General features: G+C 32.2%; 2 protein-coding genes across 2 annotated transcripts; both read left to right on the top strand.

The window, feature by feature from the left end:
• Positions 1 to 537: 537 nt before the first annotated feature.
• LOC133190724 (glutamate receptor U1-like) lies at positions 538 to 7,145 on the top strand. Its single transcript, XM_061326410.1, has 8 exons — positions 538 to 589; positions 753 to 934; positions 4,833 to 4,939; positions 5,114 to 5,207; positions 5,294 to 5,600; positions 5,819 to 6,036; positions 6,128 to 6,378; positions 6,860 to 7,145. The coding sequence occupies exons 1-8, from the start codon at positions 538 to 540 to the stop codon at positions 7,143 to 7,145; spliced, it is 1,497 nt and encodes a 498-aa protein (XP_061182394.1).
• Positions 7,146 to 18,269: 11,124 nt separating this feature from the next.
• Positions 18,270 to 24,726, top strand: LOC133190723 (glutamate receptor U1-like). The gene is made up of 7 exons (XM_061326409.1): positions 18,270 to 18,495; positions 19,035 to 19,210; positions 23,188 to 23,294; positions 23,468 to 23,561; positions 23,645 to 23,951; positions 24,161 to 24,378; positions 24,472 to 24,726. Exons 1-7 carry the CDS (start codon positions 18,270 to 18,272, stop codon positions 24,724 to 24,726), a joined length of 1,383 nt encoding a protein of 460 aa, XP_061182393.1.
• The last annotated feature ends 805 nt before the right edge of the window (positions 24,727 to 25,531 follow it).

Below are 25,531 nucleotides of genomic sequence, written 5' to 3'. Positions count from 1 at the left end.
CAATTGTTGCTTCACTGCCTTGTGACGGTGGAATCATGGAGTGGAATACACCGCCATCTCTTATTCCACTTCTATTCCCAACTAAGGAACTATGCCATTATGTGCAAGCGCAGGGTGGATCTTGGGTGCATAGTGATTGTAGAGAAACAAACGAACTACTTTATTCAATTGCAAAGCAAAAAATGTGGAAAAAGGTCTACATTCTTTATGATGATACATTAAGTAGGTATATCCATCCATCTATCCAAAACGTTTGTCTGTATTTTATCTGTCTGTCTGACTGCAAAATTTCTTAAACTCTTTTAAAGGAAAGTCAGTGAAATTTGGTTGGGTCAAAGAAAAATCTATTAAACTACAATTCTTGAAATCCGTCAGCGGGGAAATTATATAATGAAAATAAAAAAGAACAGATACTGGGATGTACAATATAATGACAGAATAAATCTTATATTTTTCTGAAGAAGAACAAGAAAATAAGAGCAATTAAGCAGACTTTATCGTACTTTCTCACCACTCTCTGGTAAAATGTTTTAAATCATGTCCTTTGGAGTTTTACTTAAATATTCAGAGGAGAAAAATATTGATAAAGGTATAAGCATTTATTTTGATGAACAGAATATATATCGTACTTTCAGAACACCAGTGTTTTATCCTTACATGTAGTTCAGGTTCTTCTTGTTATTTTCCAGTAACAGATTACAGTGTGTAATGACGATATAGAGACATATGCATAAAAAGGTTGAATTTTTCAGGTCCTTATTGTTTGCAAGACTTAATAGTGCGCCTTAGCTTTGATTCTGTAACATCTCAATTGATCCATGTGGCTACAGATGAGAGTGTTAGAAGCGTAGTGCAGCATATCAGCTATACAAGCTCCAAAAACATTTTCTACGTTGTCGCCGAGGAGTACACGATAAGTTCACTCTTACAAGAGGTACCTAGTAAACACATTTGCATATATTTAAACTCTTCAATTGATATTGGGTCGATATTCTTCAGAAAACTGTGTTAGGGATGTACCGATCTAGTAGGAAGTTTTTTTTTGGTCAGATTCAACTTCAACTGATCTGGTTAGAGTCCATATCTTGTATTTCTTACAAAATTCAGACTTTTGCTTCCACACTTTTTAATTACCAAAAAATTATACACTGCTTAGATATCATATATCTGAAACATAATTCTCCTTCTTCTCCCTACAATTATAGTCCAGCCAGACAGTCATTACTTGTAACGTAAATAATGACTTATTTTAAAAGAGCCAAAATTTAGGGAAACCCGATCTTTCAAGTGGCGTCAAAATTTTATGAATATTATATATATTTTGTTGAAGATTATGCCAGTCGATGGGCCATACATGTAAAAGAAGACCTTGACACGTTGTCAGAATGGATTAAATGTATCAGATGGATGTTGAACGGTTGCAGTTGGGGGGCAATATGAATTCTGAATAAATAAATATCTCACCTTCTGCCTTTAATAATTCAAAAAGTGAAAAAAGAACTAGATAGACTACACGATCAATATGTACTGGTCCCAGCTGACAAAGCAATTAGCAGCATTATCTTTGTTTGCAAGGCTCATTATTATATTTGTATTTTTTAGGAACTATGATTTAATTCTGGAAGTGGTAATCCATCTAATACTCATAGCTTCCTTTCTAAGGAGGTAATTCTTCAAAACCATTTGTCAGTTTTAAATATTTTTTTATATTCCCAACAATCAAATTGAATTTGATTTTAAAAGTACATAAAAATCCCTACAAAGTAAGGTACATATATGGTTCTAGTAAATGTTCTACTAAGCCTCTTTCTTTACTTCTCACCACAATTTTAATAGCAGTGAAGGAGAAACTTCAGGAGTACTGTACAACAACGCATTTGAGAAGTGGTGTTAATCAGAAGTGGATACTTAAAAATGCCAAGGAACTTTTAGAAAATGTGAAATCACAAAATTTTACGTTAAGTTGATTGTTGACTGACTTTTTTCATACAAATTGTTAGGCCATTACCTTTACTTTGAATCGTCTACTGATTATCTGTTTACCCGATCATGACAAGGAGCACACGGCGGGTGTGATCGGTCGACAGGAGATGTTTACTTCTCCATGGCACCTGATCACACCTCTGATGTTTTAGAGGTCCGTTTTGCTAATACATTTATAATAGAACTATAAAAAAGGAATTATTTGCTAACTTATATGTGCTGTTTCTTATAATAACGATTTAATAGATATGACCTTATATATGTACAGCGTTTCTTTCAGATAACCTCATTGGAAAACGTAATGTTCAATAATTACTGGATTATTAGCATCAACGGGAATTCTTTGCATGCCATTGTAGATTCACTGATGGTTGATCTTTATGAAAATTATATTCTTTTTATAATGACGTCATCAAATGCAACGTTCAACAGTGAATACGTAAGTAGTTAATGTAAAGGAGTTTCATGTAAAACTCTCTAAACGTGAAAATATTAGCACCTTTGATTAAAGATATAAAAGAATTATTTGAATTTTATTGACGGCATATGTACCTTTGTTACAGTTCGAAAGTTCTAATCTGTTTCTGGACGAACAAGAATACAAAGAAGTCAAAGTTGAATATAGGACAAATTTCACGGTGGAAGTTAATGATGAATTTAATTGTAACATAAAAAATTCAACAACGGACATATTTTTTCTAACAGTATTGAAGGTATTTCAACATATTTTCTAGGTCTAATTAAACCTACAAACGAAAACAGCATGAGAAAATTATGTTCAATTAAAATTGAAATTATTTTGATATCATGGAAGGATTTTCTATTTTCAACCAAGAATATCAGTCCATAAGATTTTAGAAATGTCATAAACAGTGCAAAACGTATGAAATATCTATATTCCGATATTCCTCTACAATTAAAAAGAATTCTTCATTTCTTCACAACCTGAACTTTTTCTTTTAAAAAGGAATTAGGAGAGGGTGCATTAATTTTTTTTTATTGATATTTTTTATAGATTTTTATCGTTTTGAATGAATACAACAATGGTTTTTCATACCTTGTCTTTGTTACCCATAGTGTTCTAGGAATGTATGAATAACCCTTGTAGAAAATGATTAAATCATAATATAATGTTTTCAAAATAAAATCATACTACCGTATAACGGGTATTTTCTGCGGTTGGAAATTTTTGCGATTTAACCCCTAAAAGGTAGCAAATTAATTTCTGCGTTTTCAATTTCTGCGGTTGCATTATACCGCAAAAATTTATTTAAGGGGTATGATCATGCACTAAACTTCATGAATTATCAGAACGCTGTCATGTTTACGTTTTAATAAATTCATTAGGACATATTGATCAAAGGTGTATGAGAACTGGTATTAAGCTTTATTGAACTACTGTCTTTTAGTTAGTTTTTGTAAAGATATGTCGAGTACCAATTTAAATGAATTAATACAGTGTCAGTCCACCCAAACAACAATAAAAATCTTTATTCTAATATACGTTTTATGCGATCTATTAAAATATTTAAATATATAGATAATAAATGCATCCAAGCCATATTCTAAATCACACTTCTAGTTAATTGCCCTCAAAATTAATTTGGTGTTTATATTTTAAGCTAAAACAAACAGTTGCATAATCTAGTACCCTAAAGTTGACGGTTAACAATCACAGGTGTCATGTGCATTGAGGCGTAACTAATCCTGTCAGTCGTATGCATTAAGTGAAATTCACGAGACAATCGAGACACATTGTGTATACAAACAGTAATTATGGTCTCAAGATAAAACACAAGATTGAAAAAAAGTGTTTAAAAAAGAAAAGCTACCATGTGTTGTTTGCAGCTATCGGAGTTTGGACTAATAATTGCGAAATAGATACAAGAAAAGATGTTTTTGTATCAACATATTTAATTGATATTATTTGAAGGAAGGTTTTGATTCAGTATGTTTTGGACAAATCCTGACATCTAAAATCTTCGAATTTCGATGACACCCGAATTTTCTCCTAACGAGGACGTGGCCACTTATGAGTCTGCGGACACATTGATTTTAAAAACCTTGCGTTCCAAATAATTTTGCTGCGTCCAGTACGCAGGTTCTTGCGTTAATGAGAACCCTGTCAGACATATGCACCACTTATCATAACTGCATGTACAAAATATCTTAATAAATATTGAAAAAAATATTTTGCGATTGTAATTTTTGCGGATTTGTCCTATCCGCAAAATTCCGCAAAAATTGGACAACGGCAGAAAATACCCGTTATACGGTATTTACATGTATATTATATTCATAATCTATATTTAATATATTCTTTATTCTAGTCTAATTCAATATTTATATCTGAAAAACATATTCGTAATCTTTGAATTATACTTCTTCATTTTCAAGCAAACAAACTTTGTAATGTATTTTAATCTTCTACATTTTCATTACTAGAATTTGTTGAGGCAAATAAAATTATCATTCTCGAGCGTAACAGACGTTTACAGCACGAACGGAATCAAGAGAAGCCTAGATAAAGTGGCAGAGTATCGTGAGAATTTGAAAATTTATGATCAACGACTTTTTAAAAATATTTTCAAAGATTTTGGAAACCAAAGTCTCAGGATTGCTATTGTTGCAGTACGTACAAAAATAAAACAAATACCGAATGAAAATAAAAGGAATTGTTTTAAATTTTACATTCCTGCTTTAAGATTAAATAGTTGATAATCTTTTGACTCTTTCTACGTCCAAAAGAAATAGCAAAGTAAAGGTTAATAATCGTAAATTTATACACAGATTTTGACGAAAAATCCTAAATAATACCATAAAAGCTTTTAATATTACCACCATTGTAGGCGAATCCTTACATCAAAAAATCTATAGATGCTGAGTCGGGGAAAGTAGTATATTCTGGCTTTTGCTATGACATTTTAGAGGATCTTGCAAAGGCTCTTAACTTTCGGTTGGTAAAAGAAAGGCGTTTTGAGATTATTTCTTAAAATACAAGTATTTTCTCCTTCTTTAACTTTTATAGAAGTAAATTTCAGAACACAAAGGAAATTACTTTAGATGAAATTTATTGACATTCTTTATATAGCATTATATTATTAAAAATAACCTTCTTTATTTCAAAAAGATACCTTATTAAAGATTCAGTTGACGGCTTATACGGAAATCCAACTGACGATTTCTCTGATGCAACAGGAATGATTGGAATGGTCATGAGAGAGGTATGTTTTGAAATCTTTTTTGCACTTATTTTACAATGAAAAAAAAAACCCAAAGCAATTTCTTACTCTTTTTCACTCTTCCTCAGGAGGCTGACATAGCTGTAGGGCCTATCACTAGAACAGCAGATCGTCTTAAAGTTGTTGATTTCTTGGCACCATTCCAGGAGGAAGGAATAGGCTTTCTGATGAGGAAAATTGACAGTCCTCCTCTCGAACAAATGTTTGATGTCTTTCGTCCTTTTAGTCTTGTGTGCTGGGCTGCCGTAGTAGTTTCCATAGTGGTGACAGGCATAATTCTTTCAATCATTGCCAAACTGAGTCCATATGCTGAACACAAAGAGGCATCGCTTTCTCGAAATTTGTGGGTGGCATTAAGCTCCATTTTAGGGCAAGGTAAATAATTCATGGACTGCTGATTAATATAACTCGATGAACTCCGATTATACTGCAGATACATTGCATATAGTCCATATATAGCCCATTGCATATAGAAGTTACATGTCTCTGTATTTTAAAATAAATTTGAATATAGGATAATATTGAAAAGCACATTTATCAAATTAAAAAACTAGTTCTGGGTCTCCTGAATATAAATTATTTGTCCGTTTCAGAGGATGGTCCTCGACCAAGATTCCTTCAGGGATATATAATATTAGGATTTTGGTGGATATTTATTACGCTGATCATGGCTTTGTACGCCTCTTCCTTGGCGGCATTTTTAACAGTTTCACTTTCCAATGCACCTTTAAAGAATTTAGAGGAGTTGGCTTCACAGACACATTATAAACCCCTTGTCTTGCAAGGAACAAGCCTTTTTCATTTGTTTAAGGTAAGTGTAAATGTTGTTGCTGTTCTCTTGCTGAGAGGCATTTTTATTTTTTTTATTCAACTTGTTTCGGAAAAAAACTTTATTATTTCAGACTGCAGAAGGAGGACTTCGTAAAAGAATTTGGGAAATGATGTCTGACATGCCAAAGGTTACAACTATGGATGAAGCTTTTACGTTGGTTAAAACTGGAAAATATGCTTTTCTATCTGACTCATCTGAAATTCGATTTGAGCTTCAGGATAAATGTGACGAGTTGGAAATTGCACAAGAATCATTTTTATTGACACAGCTATCTTTCGTCGTCGGCAAAAATTTTCCGTTTAAAGATGCCTTCGACAATCAGTAATAATTTTAAATACTTTTAAAGTAATGGTTTTCAAAAATTGAAAGTTGTACTAGTATGTTAAAGCAAACAAAATTTAATAACGGTAAATATGATTCCTCCTACAATCAGAATTAATCTAATAATTAGAATATTGATTTTTAATATTTAAAATTTCTAAAACATGTATTTTATTAGTGTTATACCTTAATATTGAATCAAAACAAAATCAAATGACGCTGAGCTGAAACAAAAGCCAAAAGTGGGAAATGATACTTATGAACTGTTAAAGCAATTTTTTTTACTCTGACAAAGAAATGTTAGGACTTTCTGTTTGAATCTCTGGCATAAACTGGCCTGTGGTGTTTCTAGTTCTGTATAATATCAAACTCTAGTTTACAATTTCATGATATAAGCAAAAACAAGCAATATTTTGACCAGAAGACAATTAATCTTGCTACCATATTTTCTTTTCACATATGAATTACATGTATTTTTCAGCATTATGAAAATGGTAGAATCTGGAGTAATCACGAAGTTTCGACGCAAGTATTGGAACCACGCAGATTGCTATCATTCTCGAATTACCGGAGGAACTGAATTAAAGTTTGAGAATATGGGTGGAATCTTTATCGTTTATCTTGTTTTTATTTTGCTGTCCCTGATATCTATTGTGACGGAAGTGATGTATCTTCGCCGATCATGCACGCGTAAAATAACAAATGAAAAATTAGGAATGATGGAAGATGAAAAGGCAAAGGATTGTGATGAAGATACTATCCTGTAGTTCAATTTATGACTGCATTAATTTATGCATTAATTATTTATGTCCTTAAATTTTAATTATATTTATTATTATCAAAAGGGATATTTTTAAACCGTTTCGAAAATAAAAGTAGATGGACATTTGAATCAAAAGTTATTTATTGTAATGTTAACAATTATACAACTTGTGTATAATCTTTTAATGCCCTTACATTTTCTTGTTCATTTATTAACAACCGTCGGAACTACGGTTGCTTTTTTTTTGTTTTGTTTTAATGACCAATGTAGTCTATATTATTACCTGAGCTACTCGAAAAAAATAAAACAATCTTTCAGCAGAAGTCGAATAGCTGACAAATGAAGAAATATAACTGAGGAATTTTTTTCGTACTTAAACTTGAATATTTGTAAGTTTGATTGGAAAGGAGAGGGTGAACAAGGCGTGCAGAATGCCTATAGCTTTTATGTATAAAATCATAATAAATTTGAGAATTTAGTATTTAGAGTGAACTTCTTATTATAGAAAACTTTTCTGCAAAAAATTTTCTCGACAAGAATTCTTCTATTATCAAAAATCAATGTGGTATTCCTTGGTTTCGAACTCAAGCAATAAAACACTTGAATATCATTCTTGTCTGAGACTAACGCATTAAAAAATACGCCACACAACTCCTAACAACATACAGATTGGAGCGAAGACCCACTTATATTAAAATGTGTAATAATATGAGAAAATGATCATTTTTGTGCTCTTTGGTGTGTGTATACTATTTAACAGACAAATAATTTCAATCTTTGTGAGATTTTTTCAAAATGTGGAGATTATTCATAAAGTATACATTAATGTTAGATGAAATATAAAGGAAAGTCTTGTTATAATAGAGATTTGATTATTTCACCTTCTTTTTTGTCACATCAAATGCATTTTGTTTGCCTTGTTTTCCTATCTTCTTTTTCCTCAAAGAAAAATTGTCTCCATTTTGCAAACATTAAACAAATATTGCTCTTTTGAGGTCAACACGATGATTTAGCCACCTGAGGAGTACAATATTTATCAATTCCTCCTAATTCCATAATGGGAAAAAATCCCAGCAATTATTGTTTCATTAGCTTTGTATGGTTATATGTGTATGGCTGTGTATGGTTGGAAGTATATATTTCCAAATTCTTTAAAAAAAAATTATAAACTCCTGGTAGAAATTATTTTATGTGTTATATGTACAAATGAAATATACACTTGATGGCAATTTGTAATTGTACATTGCACGTGCATTTATACACGTTTGTGAATATTGCCTTTGATATTAAGTAAGATTTACATGTTTCAAGTTTTAGCACTTAATTATCTATTGGTGCTGATCATTATATGTACATTCACTTTCATGATAAATTTTTACTGGTTTGTTTACTATAGTTGAAAACCCTTCTCCTATAAAAATTAAGGAACTTCGGCCTCATAGTCTCTTTTAAACACTTCCGAATCACGGGCAAGGACAAAGATTGTGGCCTTGACGTTGTCGCTGAGTACAGCGTATTGGTATTTATTTTCACTTCCATATGTAGCTGGCCCAAGATTGACCACCCAATCTAAAGCACAAATCAAAACATTGCATGAAAATAAATCTATTCAAACAAAAGGATTTTCTTCTTTCAAAACAAACCTGGATCTTTCGAATTAGTCTGTAGTAAGATTGTGTCTGAGGCAGCAAAAATGTGCCATGAGGTCAACAGTGACTCTGCAAAATTATTTTTAAAATATTCAGAGTGCAAAGCTATAGGTATGAAGATTTGCACACTGTAGCAAACATCATTAAAGGGGCTTAGACACAGGTGTGAAGTTAATATTTTCCCAAATTTCTGTATAATATCATGCCTTATATGTTGCTTTAGCATTTCACAAGGAAATATACTGAAAGGAAAAAGAAACGCAGGGTAACATAATATGCGAACATTTTTTGACTGTATAACCGAAAATTATGAAAATTGGTCAGAGGGATATCTTGGTTACTGTGCATTAAAATCAGTGTTCAGAACTACTCAACCGTGAAATGTATGACGTCACATAAGGAAAGTGGTAAAAAGCCAAAAACACGTGCATATCGATGACGACATATTTTTCAACACATCTCGTAGTACCATTTGCTGCACTTGAGTTATACACATCGTTTTTCGATATTTACAGTCGATTTGCATTTCTACCTTAATGAATCATTTAATCCCTGTTTCAGCTCACCTGTGCCAAAGGTTTGAAAGTGCTTTTCTATGTAACATTTGTCTTTCTGTCGTCTGTTCACTTTTATCATTCGACTTTTTTCTCAAGAAAAAGTTTTCTGATGTCAACAAGCCTTGGCATAAAGCCTCCTTGGTTTATGGAAATTCAAATAAACTTGTTCAAATGAAAGGCCAAGTCCAGATAATTAGGAAATAGCCAGAGTAAGTTGAGGTCATTTAAAAATATTTTTCTAATCGTTCGGCCAGAAAAGACAAAACTTATGTGAAAGCTTCTTTACATAGTATAGATTCAAGTTTGTTCAAAGGGGTCGAAGTTTTGCAGAGGAATTTGGAAGAAAAATCTTTTTAAAATTTTGAGAATTAGTATGAAAAACGTCAGTCAGCATTTGAATCAATGACAAATTGTATTTGCTGACAAGGTCAATATGTCGACCATAGAACTTACGAAATGATGACTTTAAACGAGACTGCTGATATTCTTGTTTCATCAACTTGTTTGTCAATAATTTACCTCGTTATAGAAATTGCACATACGTAAAGCATGCTCTTGCGTATCGAATCAACTGGGAGATATAAACCCCGTATGCAGGCGACGAAGGTATATTGCTGCATAAGTAAGGGAAGTTGACGATTGAAAAGTTAAAGTCATCACGTTTATCATAATGCTTGGTTACCATTAACGTCTTTTTCAAGTAAAATATCTAAATATGAAACAGATGTGTCAGACTCTGTGGTATCTTTTATCTCAAGCTCACCAGGATATATGGTATCAACATAAGAATGGAAATAACCATTCTTAATTGACAATACGTCGTCGATATATCTAAATGTCGAGTTGAAGGCCACAGCAAGAGTTTTCTTCTTTTCACGTATAAGATTTTGGACAAATTCTGTTTCAAATGAATACAAAAAAGGTCTGCTAATAACGGGGCGCAATTGGTACCCGTGAGAATTCCATTATATTGTTGGAAGACCTGGTCTCCAAAAACCACATAGATATTGTCAATCAGAAACTCAAGGATCTTTTCAATATCAACTTCAGAGTACTTGTGTGTACAATCAGAACGTTTTTTAACAAAATAATTTTGCAAATGACCAATGGCAAGGTAAGTAAATTTACGAGTTCCATTTTTATTGAAAAAGCAGCTGTCAATGATATCAAAAAGCCTGGACTTAAATTTATTATGGGGAATGGTTGTGTATAAAGTTGAAAAGTCGTAAGTTTTTAAGCTGTTGATTTTGGTAAAATCTTGTGATTTCAAATGTTCCAAAAGTTCCTTGGAATTTTTAAGTATTCACATCTGATTTACACCACTTCTTGAATATATTGTTGCACAGTACTCTTGAAGTTTCTCCTTCACTAATGTTATATCTTAGTGAGGAGTAAAATTCTTTTAGACTCTTTTCAAGAACAAGATAGCCACAAATAAATAATCAGACTGATATTCAAGCACCGCCCTTTAAGTGTAGAGATATTTTTTGTGTGGACGACAAGAGTGGGTCCAGAATAGACTGAATAGAGTGAAATTGTTACATTGATTTAAAAAACAAAACAAAAGAAAGTATTCCTCTGAAACACACAAGGAGAAATACATAGTCTTTATCAGTAACAACAAGGCTTCATTTTTTTTAGCTTCATATAAATTACTGTTATGTATATCAATATTGTTGATCAAATATGTTCAAAAGACATATTTCATTCCACATCGTATTTTACAATCTAATTAAAATTAGACTTGTATTTTTGCTCCCCTATTATACGCTTCATTGAAGCCTACAGTAGAGGAGCGAAAATACAAGTCTAGCATCAATTAGACTGTGTTGATTTGATGCTTCTATTAATATTTATTAATCCTTTCGTATAATGCATTGATTCGATTTAATTTCAGTTTATTTACTGAATTTTTAAAGAATTTTGCCGTCAAAACCTCTGGAACAGTTTCTGAACATACAACTACTGTTGAAAATTAAAGTAAAGATAAATCATGTTCAATCTGGCTTGGAAGTACGTAGTTTTACTTCATTTAAGTATTTTTGTCTCTTTTCTAAGGAGTTCGTCCACAAAGCATGATATTACTCTCAATATAGGTAAGCTATATGCATAAACTTCATTTATGGTTTCACTTGTATTTCTTTTTATTTTCATCGACTTTCCATAGATTCCGCACGGTCTAAGTCTAAGTATTCTCTAAATGACTGAAGTTTTTAAACTTTTAATTTTCGAAGCTTCTACGAAATTGTTTTAAAGAATTTTTTTTGCATGAGTGACAAGTCAAAATAAATGCGTGTTTTAAAATACAAGTATTGATCTGAGTATTTTTTAAACTGGTATTTCTTTGTTGCATGATTATTAGAAGTTCAGATATGAAGAAACATACGTTGTACCAAGATAACTAGAAACTATTCGTTCAGAGAACAATAAGGGACCTTTTCACCTACTTGGATGTGTCATATCATTTTAGTTAGAAAAAGGGGAGTAAATAAATAAAACGCAATCAATTTTCTTGTCCCACTAGGAATTAAGGTCGGGATCGGTCGTCTTCTTCGTTCGTAAATGGCATTGAAATAAATTAAAAAAAGGTCAATTTTCTGATAAACGTCTTATTGGGTTTTATGTTTTGAATGAATATGGACGTATAAAATACAGCAAAACTGCAGTGGCGAGACTGTTCGTAGATAAGGGAAATTAAAAGTCAGGTTCGGATGGACGGAATGTCCTGAAATAATAGATAAGATTATAGTAGGCATCTGCATGGGTTGAATTAAGGTTGAATTACAGTATTAAATTTTGCTATATATTCTTACCAAAAAATGCACAACTTTCAGTGGACGGTCTTAATTTCAGACAAACTTTTGAGAGGTTTCCTTTTCAGATGTCGTAATACAATTCTTTATAAACATTTTAGAACAAAAAAAAAAAAAACAAAAAACAAAAAACAAAAAAAAAAAAAAAAACCAAAAATCAAAAAAAAAAAAAAAACAAAAAAACAAAAAACAAAAAAAAAAAAACAAAAAAAAACAAAAAAAAAAACAAAAAACAAAAAAAAAAAAAAATAATAATAAAAATAAAAAAAAAACAGTGTTACCACCCAGCAAGGCACGCAAATTTGTTTCGGTCGAAGTCGAGCAGGTGCTTGAAAATCAAGCGCAGGACCTAATAACTCTCCCCTCAAATAAAGTATATAAAAATTCTAAATTTTAATGAATCTGGTAAAAACAGGGAGTTCTCAGATATATTTTTTTTTTATCTCTTAAAAAAATTCAGCTCCAGATTCGTGCAAAAATGCCCAAATCGGAGATTCAGGAATTATTTTGCGTCAGCAATGTCTTGACATGAACCTCAGCCGAAATACTGTTATGACACCTGCATAAATGTAACTGGCATAAATGTATTTTAGGAACAGGGTGTCAATGGGAGGGTGAAAATTTATTTAATACGGAAATTCTTCAGCATTTCGTAAATTCTGTGGTCATTATAAGGAGCTTAATAGCAAATATAACCTTTCAAGATGATCAATGGGTCGCATTTTGACTGGTATATTTCATACCAATTGTCAGGCCTTTATTTTTATACTATTAGACTTCGGATAGGGCTTACGGCGGGATTGTCTGGTCGTTATGAGATGGATATTCCTCCTAGACAACTAATCCCAACTCAGGAATTTCCGGGGGACAATGGTTTATTCCCTGTTAACAGATTTGTATTGTTTTTTCTATTATTTTTTTTGAAGATCGATCACTGTTTTTTTTCTTCACCTCTTTTCATTCTAAATAAAATTGTTTGATTGATTGTATGTTGTTTTACGTCCCATTCGAGAATTTTTCACTCATATATGGACGTCACCATAATTAAAGGGCTTCTATTTTATACCTTTACTTTGCATTCAGGGGCATTGAGCAGTGAGGGATCTTTATCGTGCCAACGCCTGTCGTAACACGGGGCCTTGGTTTTTAAGGTCTCATCCGAAGGACCCGCAATTTTCACTTCAAATTGCCGAGCGCACTGCGAAGGAAGAGTTGCTATCTATTTTTCATCGACCTAGGTTAGTCGCTGCCAAGATTCAAAATCACGACCTTCCGATCACGGAGCGAGCGCTCTACCGACTGAACTAACTTGACGGTCTAAATAAAATTGAAATGATTAAGTTCCACAAGTACAAGAAAGGTGTCTTTTAGAATGTTTGGTATTAAATTATCATATCACATCATGAGAATTAAATGCTATTACCAACATCTGAAGAAAAAGCCGATAAAAGGGTTTTGTTCAATTCATCAGCACCTAAATTTCAGATGCAAAAGTATTTTACTTTTTGATGATATTATACAAAATTTCTATATTCATGTACTTGAGAGACTGTACGTTAAAGTCTTTAGAAAGTTTCTCTGTAGTTTTGACTAAATGACTTCCCAAACATTTTGTGTCGATCCGTGGTATTAGTCTGGTCCGATTTATAGAAAAAAATACTTCTAACGGCAAATAATTATTATTTGGTCCAGCATAGTTTTTTCACCTATTTCGAGTATGCTGAATCCAAAAAATATGCTGGCCTTCATGAAAATGGCGTTAGAAAGGTCAAAATGGCGATTCAAAATGGCGGACATTCAATTTTTCTAATTTTTTCTTAATGTCTTTCAGATAGGAGAAAAAAATGTGTGAATATCTCAATGAGTGTAAAGCAACTATAGAAATGATAAAGGAATGCTAACATTATTACTTTAATTCAGAAAATTTAGTCGTTTCTACACTTAATTCGAAATTTCTCTGATTTATTTGTCTTCTGTTTCTATATGCTGCTTTGTTCAGAATTTTACATTTGCAAATATCCATACACTGCAGATTGGTATTTTTTCCTCTGCATCTCACTGTTCTACATCTGAATGATGGTGCAGCTGTAATTTATAAGTCAAAATGGCGATTCAAAATAATAGATATCCATTTTTTCTAATTATTTTTTAATGTCGTTCAAATAGGAGAATGGATGTGTAAATATCTTATTGAGCGTAATGCAATTATGAAAATGATAACAGAACACTAACATTATCAATTTAGTTCGGAAAATTTAGTCGTTGAAATTTGAAAGTTGTATTAATTAGCTCAAAATGGCGAACGCTAGAATTATATAAAATACTCAAACTGCTTAATTCTGAGTCGTTCTGCAGAAAATAAAAGGAAATTAATTACAGTTTGCATTTTTAAATTAATAAAAAAAAATGTTTAAATATTCAATAAAACTTTGAGGATATTGTTGTTAATGACATAATTTTTATGACACTGATCTTTGTTTTATTACTTCTATTATTAAGATAAGCTTTTGACTACATCTACAAAGAACTTTTACCTATTACCTATCTAACCATGCTTCTTAATATAAAAAGTTAATAATATCACACAATAATTGCTGTTTGGAGGACAATATGACAATTAAGCTACCCCAAGAGCAGTATTCCCGGAGCCCAAAGGCGAGTGAACATTGTAGTTCGAGGGTTGCTAAATTATCTCAGTTGTTGGAAATTTTTGATCTACTTTTAGTCCATGCAGTGTAGAAAAAAAATAAATGTTTATGTTCATGTGGAAGGTCTAGTGCAACTTAACTTAGTATATGGTTTTTAAAATGATGGACCACAACCAATCAGAGAGCTAGGAATTATTAAATCATATAAATTTGAATGTAATATACTATATATCAACATATTTATTAAGAATTATCAAAACCAGTATAATATACGTAAACCATAAATATTCTTGATTGTCTAGCTCTGATTCTGCGTCCCTGCATTTGCATTTTGTTATTTATAGCCAACAAAAATCAACTGTATTCACAAATATTTAATGTTGTGAACGGATAATCTTGTATTGTTAGATTTAAATTTAAGCGACTGCAAAATTCCTTTTTTTAAAGGAATATTGTATATGTTCAAAATCAAAATCGATAATCCAAACATACTTTTTTGTCATACTCGGATGGAATTCGGTGCCTATTGTTTTGAAATTTACAAAATTGGAAAGAGGAAAATGTTTGTGTTTCATCCCCCCTCGATTCTTGATACAACCATACAATATCCTTACAAAGTAGTGTGGATCAAGTTGCTTGTAAAGTTCTTGGAGTGTTCAAGAAAATTTTGTTGTCAAGAGAAGTATTAACTAGATCAAAGTCAAGAATGGCTTCGGCCTATTGGTACGAAAGCTTGTACGTGATAGAAATCACATGGAATCTGCAGCTCTTAGATCGCACAATTACAACTTTTCTCACAAAAAATGCACACAATGTGATTCCAGATGATAAAGTTTGAGAATTTTCTTGCTAATGAAATGACCTTTCTACCCAAAGAGACAACAAATCTATATGGTCACAAAAGAGAAAGCTTCATGTCTTATCAGAGATTTTTTTTTTCCATTTTGCATAAGGTTTTGGAAAACAAAATAGTCTTTTAACATTTGAACATAAATGTGTTATTCCTTGAGCTGTTGAGAAGACCAAAATTCCGAAGACTGACTGAACATGTAGCATTTAAAGCTGGAATAGAGGATGTTGGGGGGGGGGGAAATACTAAGCTCTTAGTAATTGCTAATTTCAAAAGCTAGTGCAAAGGGTTCAATGAAGTCGGGCAAGAATTTCTTCAGTTATATTTGATGGTGTACTGAGGGATGTTAAAGTGGAAGTGCAGTGATTTTAGGTGAACAGGGGTTCAAAGCTTTGGAACACGGTCAAATATGAGGAAAACAAGTCGAGTTTATTTTAACTATTTCCAGAAAAAATGAAACTTTTCTAGCATTATTTTTTGTTTGATCATTAAATGGACTAATCAATATAATCAGCAACACTCAGAACAAAGGGACACCAAGAGAAAATCCTCTTCCTATTAACTTTCCTATACCTTGGGAAAAAACATATTATCCTGTCTCCTCCCACCACCCATTATGAAAAACATTGTTACTGCTCGCTATGTATGTGGGAGGGAGGGAGGGAGAAGGGGTGAGTGGATGGTTAGAGATTGAGTGAAATGCGAGAATGAAATTGATTAAAGCATTCTGCGCTAAGTGAAGAAGCAGTCTGTAGTTCTTCAAGAAGTTCTTCAAGCAGTGCTCTAGTACTGTTCTTGAGTGCTCTCTTGCACCTTTAGCTGTTCTCATACTATAGCATATCATATATGGACGTGTCATTGCTCATTCTTTCCAGAAATAGACACCTGCAGAATGCAAGTGGAACCTTTCGAAAGCCTGCAATTATTCCTTTTAAATTGTTTTGGCGATAAAGCTGTCTTTTCCAGAGCTTCAGAAAAATATATTTAATACAATTCACTCATTGTAGTACATATCAATAGATGGTTGAGGAGAAGAAAAATTAACTGATCCAAAAAAACCCCAAAAATTGTCTTTAAGTTGAGTAACAAATACACAGTGTCCACTAACATGCATCGAAAATAATTTAGGAATTACCTTCCCATTCTTTTTATATGCATGTAAAGCGAGCACAGTGCCAGGCAGTATGTGATATAAAGATAGGCGATGTAGTGGTAACCTTACATTACTAGGTCCAATGAGATGGAATGGATGTTCTTGGTTGTTTGCTGCAAACTTATGAATGGGTCATTGCAGAGATTTTTCCGAAACTCAAATTATAACTTACAGCTGTACCATCATTCAGTTGTAGAATAGTGAGATGCAGAGGAAAAAATACCAATCTGCAGCGTATGGATATTTGCAAATGTAAAATCCTGAACAAAGCAGAATATAGAAACAATAGATAAATAAATCAGAGAAAATTCGAATCGACTATAAATTTTCTGAATTAAAGTAATAATGTTAGCATTCCTTTATCATTTTTATAGTTGCATTATACTCAGTGTGATATTCACACATTCCTTCATCTATATGAAAGACATCAAGAGAAAATTAGAAAAATTGGATGTCCGCCATTTTGAATCGCCATTTTGACCTTTCTAACGCCATTTTCATGAAGGCCAGCATATCTTTTCGGATTCAGCATACTCAAAACAGCTTAAAATCATATGCTGGACCAAATAATAATTATTTGCCGTTAAAACTTATTTCTAGCATTCTTTTTAAAAATCGGGACCAGACTATATTGTTTTGAAGTTTAGAGAAATATTAATTCCACTTTGCTATTGGTGTGATTTTCTTGAAGGGGGAAAGGATTAAATTATTTATTCTAAACCTTTTATAATTTTGACGTTGTATTAAATTCCACGTCCTTTAGGATGATTGTGACCTTTGGGTGAAGGGTCAAAGTTCAAGGTCATTTCTTGAAAAAAAGTATCTTTTCATTTTATGCTGCAAATATAGATATTCACCGAAAGATGAAACTAGAAACGTGTCCTTAAATTTTTAATTCTGACCCTTTGGTCAGTGTCAAGGTCAAGGTCATTGTGTAAACCGTCAATATCAACTATTCTTCTAACTTACAATGATCTTAACCTATGACCCTCAGCGAATTTTCAAGATCAAAGGTCCAATATCATATTGCAGCCAATCCTATGTTTCTATGAGAAGTTAGGCTTGGTGATGAAATTAGATACGGTTAATCGTACAAGCACTCGACTGGGTGTTAGAGTTGGGAGTGAAGAAAGCTAGTTCTGAAATACTTTAATAAAAGAACATTGTTTGATGTGCTCTTGTAAAAGTATTTCAAAACTAGCTTTCGTGACTCCCATCTATGACCCCTTTTGGAGTTGCAATGATTATAATATAATGTTAAAAGACAAAAGAGACATAAAAAAAGCAGATTTCTGTAATTTGGAATGACCTTGACCTAAATATTAAGGTCAAAGATTGAAGCCTTCATAGCAGTTAATCCCATAACTCTATGATTCATCTTTTTTTTTTTTAAATTTAACATAAACAGCGAAAACTTTTCTTCTTAATACAGTGTGCAGCCTTCCAACATCCAAGATAATGTCAATTGTTGCTTCAGTGCCTTGTGACGGTGGGATCATGGAGTGGAATACACCGCCATCTCTTATTCCACTTCTATTCCCAACTCAGGAACTATGCCATTATGTGCAAGTGCAAGGTGGATCTTGGATGCATAGTGATTGTAGAGTAACAAATGAACTACTTCATTCAATTGCAAAGCAGAAAATGTGGAAACAGGTCTACATTCTTTATGATGATACATTAAGTAGGTATATCCATCCATCTATCCAAAACGTTTGTCTGTATTTTATCTTTCTGTCTGACTGCAACATTTCTTAAACTCTTTTAACGGGATTTCAGTGAAATTTGGTTGGGTCAAAGATAAATCTATTAAACTATCATTCTTGAGATACTTCAGCGGGGAAATTATACAAGAAAATAAAACAGAACAGATACTGGGATGTACAATATAATGACAGAATAAATCTAATTTTTTTTCTAAAGAAGAACAAGAAAATAAGAGCAATTAAGCAGACTTTATCGTACTTCCTCACCACTCCCTGGTAAAATATTTTACATCCTGTCCTTTTGGTGCGCATTCGAAGTTTTTCTTAAATATTCAGAGGAGAAAAATATTGATAAAGGTATATAAGCATTTATTTTGATGAACAGAATATACATCGTATTTTCAGAGCACCAGTGTTTTATCCTTACATGTGTCCTTCTTGTTATTTTCCAGTATCAGTCTACAGTGTGTAATGACGATATAGAGACATATGCATAAAAAGGTTGAATTTTTTTCAGGTCTTTATTGTTTGCAAGACTTAATAGTGCGCCTTAGCTTTGATTCTGTAACATCTCAGTTGATCCATGTGGCTACAGATGAGAGTGTTAGAAGCGTAGTGCGGCATATCAGCTATACAAGAAACATTTTCTACGTTGTCGCCGAGGAGTACACGATAAGTTCACTCTTACAAGAGGTACCTAGTATACACATTTGCATATATTTAAACTCTTCAGTTGATATTGGGTCGATATTCTTCAGAAAACTGTGTTAGGGATGTACCGATCTAGTAGGAAGTATTTTTCTGGTCAGATTAGTTGAAATTGGCCAATAGAGAGTATTGTTTGTTTTTTCGAAAAATCTACAGTTAAAGACAAAATAAAGGGGTCAAAATAATGCACACATCAAATTTTGTGTTTTTATGTTCTATTCAACTTCAACTGATCTAGTTAAAGTCTATATCTTGTATTTCTTACAAAATTGTCTTTTGCTTCCAGACTTTTTAATTGCCAAAAAATTATACACTGCTTAGCTATCATATATCTGAAACATAATTCTCCTTCTTCTCCCTACACTTATAGTCCAGCTAGACAGTCATTACTTGTGACGTAAATAATGAGAACATTAAATCACTTACTTTAAATGGGCCAAAATTAAGGGAAACCCGATCTTTCAAGTGGGTCAACATTTTATGAATATTATATATATTTTGTTGAAGATTATGCCAGTCGATTAGTCATACATGAAAAAGAAGACCCTGACACTTTATCAGAATGGATTAAATGTATCAAATGGATGTTGAAATCTTGCATTAAACGGTTTAGGGGCAATATGAATTCTGAACAAATAAATATCTCACCTGCTGCCTTTAATAATTCAAAAGTGAAAAAAGAATTAGATAGACTACACGATCAATATGTACTGGTCCCAACTGACAAAGCAAAAAACAACATTGTCTTTGTAACGCTCATTATTATATTTGTTTTTTGAGGAACGATTTAATTCTGGAAGTGGTTATCCATCTAATACTCATAGCAGCTTCCTTTCTATGGAGGAAATTCTTCAAAATAATTTGTCAGTTTTAAATATTTTTAATATTCCCAACAATCAAACTGAATTTGATTTTAAAAGTACATAACAATCCCTACAAAGTAAAATGCATAGCTGGTTCTACTAAATGTTCTACTAAGCCTCTTTCTTTACTTCTCTCCACAATTTCAATAGCAGTGAAGGAGAAACTTCAGGAGTACTGTACAACAACGCATTTGAGAGGTGGTGTTAATCAGAAGTGGATACTTAAAAATGCCAAGGGACTTTTAGAAAATGTGAAATCACAAAATTTTACGTTAGGTCGATTGTTGACTGACATTTTTCATACAAATTGTTAGACCATTAACTTCTCTCTGAATCATCTACTGTTTTTCTGTTTACCCGATCATGACAAGGAGCACACGGCGGGTGTGATCGGTCGACAGGAGATGTTTACTCCTCCATGGCACCTGGTCTCACCTCTGATGTTTTAGACGTCCGTGTTGCTAAAATATTTATAATAAAACTATAAAAAATAAATTATTGGCTAACTTATATGTGCTGTTTCTTATAATTACGATTTAATAGAATATGACCTTATATATGTACAATGTTTCTTTCAGATAACCTCATTGGAAAAGTTAATGTTCAATAATTACTGGATTATAAGCATCAAAGGGAATTCTTTGCACGCCTTTGCAGATTCACTGATGGTTGATATTTATGAAAAATATATTCTGTTTCTAATGACGTCATCAAATTCAACGTTCAACAGTGAATACGTAAGTAGTTAATGTAAAAGAGTATCATGTAAAACTCTCCAAACGTGAAAATTTTAGCACGTTTGATTAAAACTATGATGATAAAAAGATTTTTTTTTAAATTTTTATTGACGGTATAATGTACCTTTGTTACAGTCTGAAAGTTCTAATCTGTTTCTGACCAAACAAGAATACAGAGTTGAATACAGGACAAATTTCACGATGGAAGTTAATGATGAATTCAATTGTAACATAAAAAATTCAACAACGGACATATTTTTCATAACAGCATTGAAGGTATTTCAGCATATTTTCTAGGTCAAAATAGAGCTACAAACGAAATCAGCGTGAGAAAATTATTTTAAATTAAAATTAAAATTATTTTGATATCATGGAAGGATTTTCTATTTTCACACAAGAATATCTGTCCATAAGATTTTAGAAATGTCATAAACAGTGCAAAACATTGAAATATCTGCATTACGATATTCCTCTACAATTAAATTGCTACATATTTTTTTAACCTGAACTTTTTCTTTTAGAAAGGAATGAGGAGAGGATGTATTGAGTTTTAATAGAATTTTTATAGATTTTTACCGTTTTTTGAATGAAAACAGCAATGAATTTTCGTTCCTTGTCTTTGTTTACCCACAGTGTTCTAGGCATGTATGAATAACCGTTTTAGAAAATAAATAAATTATAATACGAGGATTGTCCCAGAAAAACGCCGAACATTTTCAATATTTTTCGGTTCACTTATATTATAAAGTAAAAATTGGCATGCGTCATAATTAACATTTTTAACTTAATTCTCTGAAATTTCAATTAAATATCTTTATAAATAAAATGTTTCTCTCTGATAAACCAGTCATTCAAAAAAGCTCACGGGGCAACACCGACGACGCAAAAACGTAGCTCATGGAGTTTTTGAATTTGTTCAGGTATCGTGAGTCTTTAAAATATTCGTTCGAAGCAGAAATTCAATACTGCATTTAATTTTCTTTTAGTTACCGAATTATCCCTTTCACACGTTCTACAGTTAATAATAAATCAAGGAATTAATTCTTTTAATAGACAATTTCCCAACCCCGATCATAAATTTAACTGCTCGCATAGTTAACGACAGTCTTCATGTATGACGCCCAGCTCTAGATTTGTCCAGTTTGTCGTCATTTTTGTTGGTTTAGCAAACGCTTTTTTCCATTACATAACAAGTCCATCCATCTTTGAACCTCTTTTTCTATGTATAAACCGGTGTTTGATACATGTATTTGTGTTCGTCCTTCGTTCCAGCTCTTTTCCCGTATTAACAGGAGTCATACCCTGCTCCACACAATACTGAGTGATAATTTGGTGCGCCGCATTATCGTCGGATTTCGCCGTTTTTGACAAAATCTAACTCATAGTCTTTGGTCATATAACGTCATATATTTCATTTATGAAGTCAAAGTATCAGTATTTTTTTACACAGAAGTACTCTAGATCGTACAGTTTCTATGGATGTATTTTTTGTCACATTATACATGTATTTCCATATAGCCTGGCAAATTAAGAAAACATAGATGGCAATGCTAATTTTGAAAGTCAAGAAACTGCCGTGCGCATCGGCATCGATATTTAACACCCTTTAAATGCTGTTTCTAAATCCATATGACATTCCATCCTTATAGTATTTGGTCAAAATGACGAAAATATCATTTCCCAATATAGTGCCAAAATGAATAATTTTGGCCAAGAAATTTATAAAATATTTAAGATGCTTGTGTTTTTCTGGGACAACCCTCGTAGTATGTTTTCAAAAAAAAAAAATCATACTATTTATACTATATTCATAATCTACATTTAATATATTCTTTATTCTAGTCTAATTCAATATTTATCTCTGAAAAAACATATTCGTAATCTTGAATTATACTTCTTCATTTGCAAGCAAATAAACTTGGTTATGTATATTAATCTTCTATATTTTCATTACTAGAATTTGTTGAAGCAAATGAAATTATCATTCTCGAGCGTAACAGACGTTTACAGCACGAATGGAAACAAGAGAAGCCTAGATAAAGTGGCAGAGTATCATGAGAATTTGAAAATTTATGATCAACGACTTTTTAAAAATATTTTTAAAGATTTTGAAAACCCAAGTCTCAGCATTGCTATTGTTGCAGTACGTACAAAATTAAAACAAATAACAAATGAAAATAAAAGTAATTGTTTTAAATTTTACATTCCTGCTTTAAAATTAAATAGTTGATAATCTTTTGACTCTTTCTACGTCCAAACAGAAATAGCAAAGTAAAGGTTAATAATCGTAAATTTATACACCGATTTTGACGAAAAATCCTAAATAATACCATAAAAGCTTTTAATATTACCACCACTGTAGGCGAACCCTTACATAAAAAAATCTATAGATGCGGAGTCGGGGAAAGTGGTGTATTCTGGGTTTTGCTATGACATTTTAGAGGATCTTGCAAAGGCCCTTAACTTTCGGTTGGTAAAAGAAAGGCGTTTTGAGATTATTTCTTAAAATACAAGTATTTTCTCCTTCTTTAACTTTTATACGAGTAAATTTCAGAACACTAAGAAATTACTTCAGATGAAATTTATTGACATTCTTTATATAGCATTATATTATTAAAAATAACCTTCTTTATTTCAAAAAGATACCTTATTAAAGATTCAGTTGACGGCTTATACGGAAATCCAACTGACGATTTCTCTGATGCAACAGGAATGATTGGAATGGTCATGCGAAAGGTATGTTTTGAAATCTTTTTTGCACTTATTTTACAATGAAAAAAAAACAGAATAATTTCTTACTCTTTTTCACTCTTCCTCAGGAGGCTGACATAGCTGTAGGGCCTGTCACTAGAACAGCAGATCGTCTTAAAGTTGTTGATTTCTTGGCACCATTCCAGGAGGAAGGAATAGGCTTTCTGATGAGGAAAATTGACAGTCCTCCTCTCGAACAAATGTTTCATGTCTTCCGTCCTTTTAGTCTTGTGTGCTGGGTTGCCGTAGTAGTTTCCATAGTGGTGACAGGAATAATTCTTTCAATCATTGCCAAACTGAGTCCATATGCTGAACACAAAGAAGCATCGCTTTCTCGAAACTTGTGGGTTGCATTAAGCTCAATTTTAGGGCAAGGTAAATATTTCATAGAGTGCTGATTAATGTAACTCGATGAACTCCGATTATACTGCAGATACATTGCATATAGTCCATTTCAAGAGGTTACATGTCTCTGTATTTTAAAATAAATTTGAATATAGGATAACACTGAAATGCACATACATGTATATCAATTCAAAAACTGATTCCGAGCCTCCTGAATATAAATTCTTTGTCCGTTCCAGAGGATGGTCCTCGACCCAGATTCCTTCAAGGATATGTAATATTAGGATTTTGGTGGATATTTATTACGCTGATCATGGCTTTGTATGCCTCTTCCTTGGCGGCATTTTTAACAGTTTCACTTTCCAATGCACCTTTAAAGAATTTAGAGGAGTTGGCTTCACAGACACATTATAAACCCCTTGTCTTGCAAGGAACAAGCCTTTTTCATTTGTTTAAGGTAAGTGTAAATGTTGTTGCTGTTCTCTTGCTGAGAGGCATTTTTATTTTCTTTTTATTCAACTTGTATCGGAAGAAAACTTTATTTTTTCAGACTGCAAAAGGAGGACTTCATAAGAGAATTTGGGAAATGATGTTTGACATGCCAAAGGTTACAACTATGGATGAAGCTTTTACGTTGGTTAAAACTGGAAAATATGCTTTTCTATCTGACTCATCTGAAATTCGATTTGAGCTTCAGGATAAATGTGACGAGTTGGAAATTGCACAAGAATCATTTTTATTGACACAGCTATCTTTCGTCGTCGGCAAAAATTTTCCGTTTAAAGATGCCTTCGACAATCAGTAATAATTTTAAATACTTTTAAAGTAATGGTTTTCAAAAATTGAAAGTTGTACTAATATGTAAAGCAAACAAAATTTAATAACGGTAAATATGATTCCTCCTACAATCAGAATTAATCTAATAATTAAAATATTGATTTTTAATATTTAAAATTTCTAAAACATGTATTTTATTTGTGTTATACCTTGATATTGAATCAAAACAAAATCAAATGACGCTGAGCTGAAACAAAAGCCAAAAACGGGAAATGATACTTATGAACTGTTAAAGTAATTTTATTTTACTCTGACAAAGAGATGTTAGGACTTTCTGTTTGAATCTCTGGCATAAACTGGCCTGTGGTGTTTCTAGTTCTGCATAATATCAAACTCTAGTTTACAATTTCATGATATAAGCAAAAACAAGCAATATTTTGACCAGAAGACAATTAATCTTGCTACCATATTTTCTTTTCATATACGATATACATGTATTTTTCAGCATTATGAAAATGGCAGAATCTGGAGTAATCACGAAGTTTCGACGCAGGTATTGGAATCACGCAGATTGCTATCATTCTCGAATTACCGGAGGAACTGAATTAAAGTTTGAGAATATGGGTGGAATTTTTATCGTTTATCTTGTTTTTATTTTGCTGTCCTTGGTATCCATCGTTACGGAAGTGATGTATGTTCGCCGATCATGCATGCGTAAAATAACAAATGAAAAATTAGGAATGATGGAGGATGAAAAGGCAAAAGATTTTGATGAAGATACTATCCTGTAGTTCAATTTATGATAGCATTTATTTATGCATTAATTATTCATG

This window comes from Saccostrea echinata, unplaced genomic scaffold (assembly GCF_033153115.1).
Source record: "Saccostrea echinata isolate AGI-Se365-2 ecotype Australia unplaced genomic scaffold, CSIRO_AGI_Sech_v1 ptg000022l, whole genome shotgun sequence".
NCBI lineage: Eukaryota > Metazoa > Mollusca > Bivalvia > Ostreida > Ostreidae > Saccostrea > Saccostrea echinata.
The sequence above is the reverse complement of the archived record's forward strand: the minus strand, read 5'-3'. Positions and strand labels throughout refer to the sequence as shown.

What these genes read in the sequence shown, in the direction of transcription:
- LOC133190723 (XM_061326409.1), top strand. Translation starts at nt 18,270, where the DNA reads ATGTCAATTGTTGCTTCAGTGCCTTGTGACGGTGGGATCATGGAGTGG. An exon ending in TAAGTTCACTCTTACAAGAG is followed by an intron (nt 19,211 to 23,187) that starts GTACCTAGTATA and finishes CCACCACTGTAG; the next exon opens with GCGAACCCTTACATAAAAAA. An exon ending in AAGCTCAATTTTAGGGCAAG is followed by an intron (nt 23,952 to 24,160) that starts GTAAATATTTCA and finishes TGTCCGTTCCAG; the next exon opens with AGGATGGTCCTCGACCCAGA.
- LOC133190724 (XM_061326410.1), top strand. Translation starts at nt 538, where the DNA reads ATGTCCTTTGGAGTTTTACTTAAATATTCAGAGGAGAAAAATATTGAT. An exon ending in GGAGAAAAATATTGATAAAG is followed by an intron (nt 590 to 752) that starts GTATAAGCATTT and finishes TGAATTTTTCAG; the next exon opens with GTCCTTATTGTTTGCAAGAC. An exon ending in GCCTTTTTCATTTGTTTAAG is followed by an intron (nt 6,037 to 6,127) that starts GTAAGTGTAAAT and finishes TTATTATTTCAG; the next exon opens with ACTGCAGAAGGAGGACTTCG.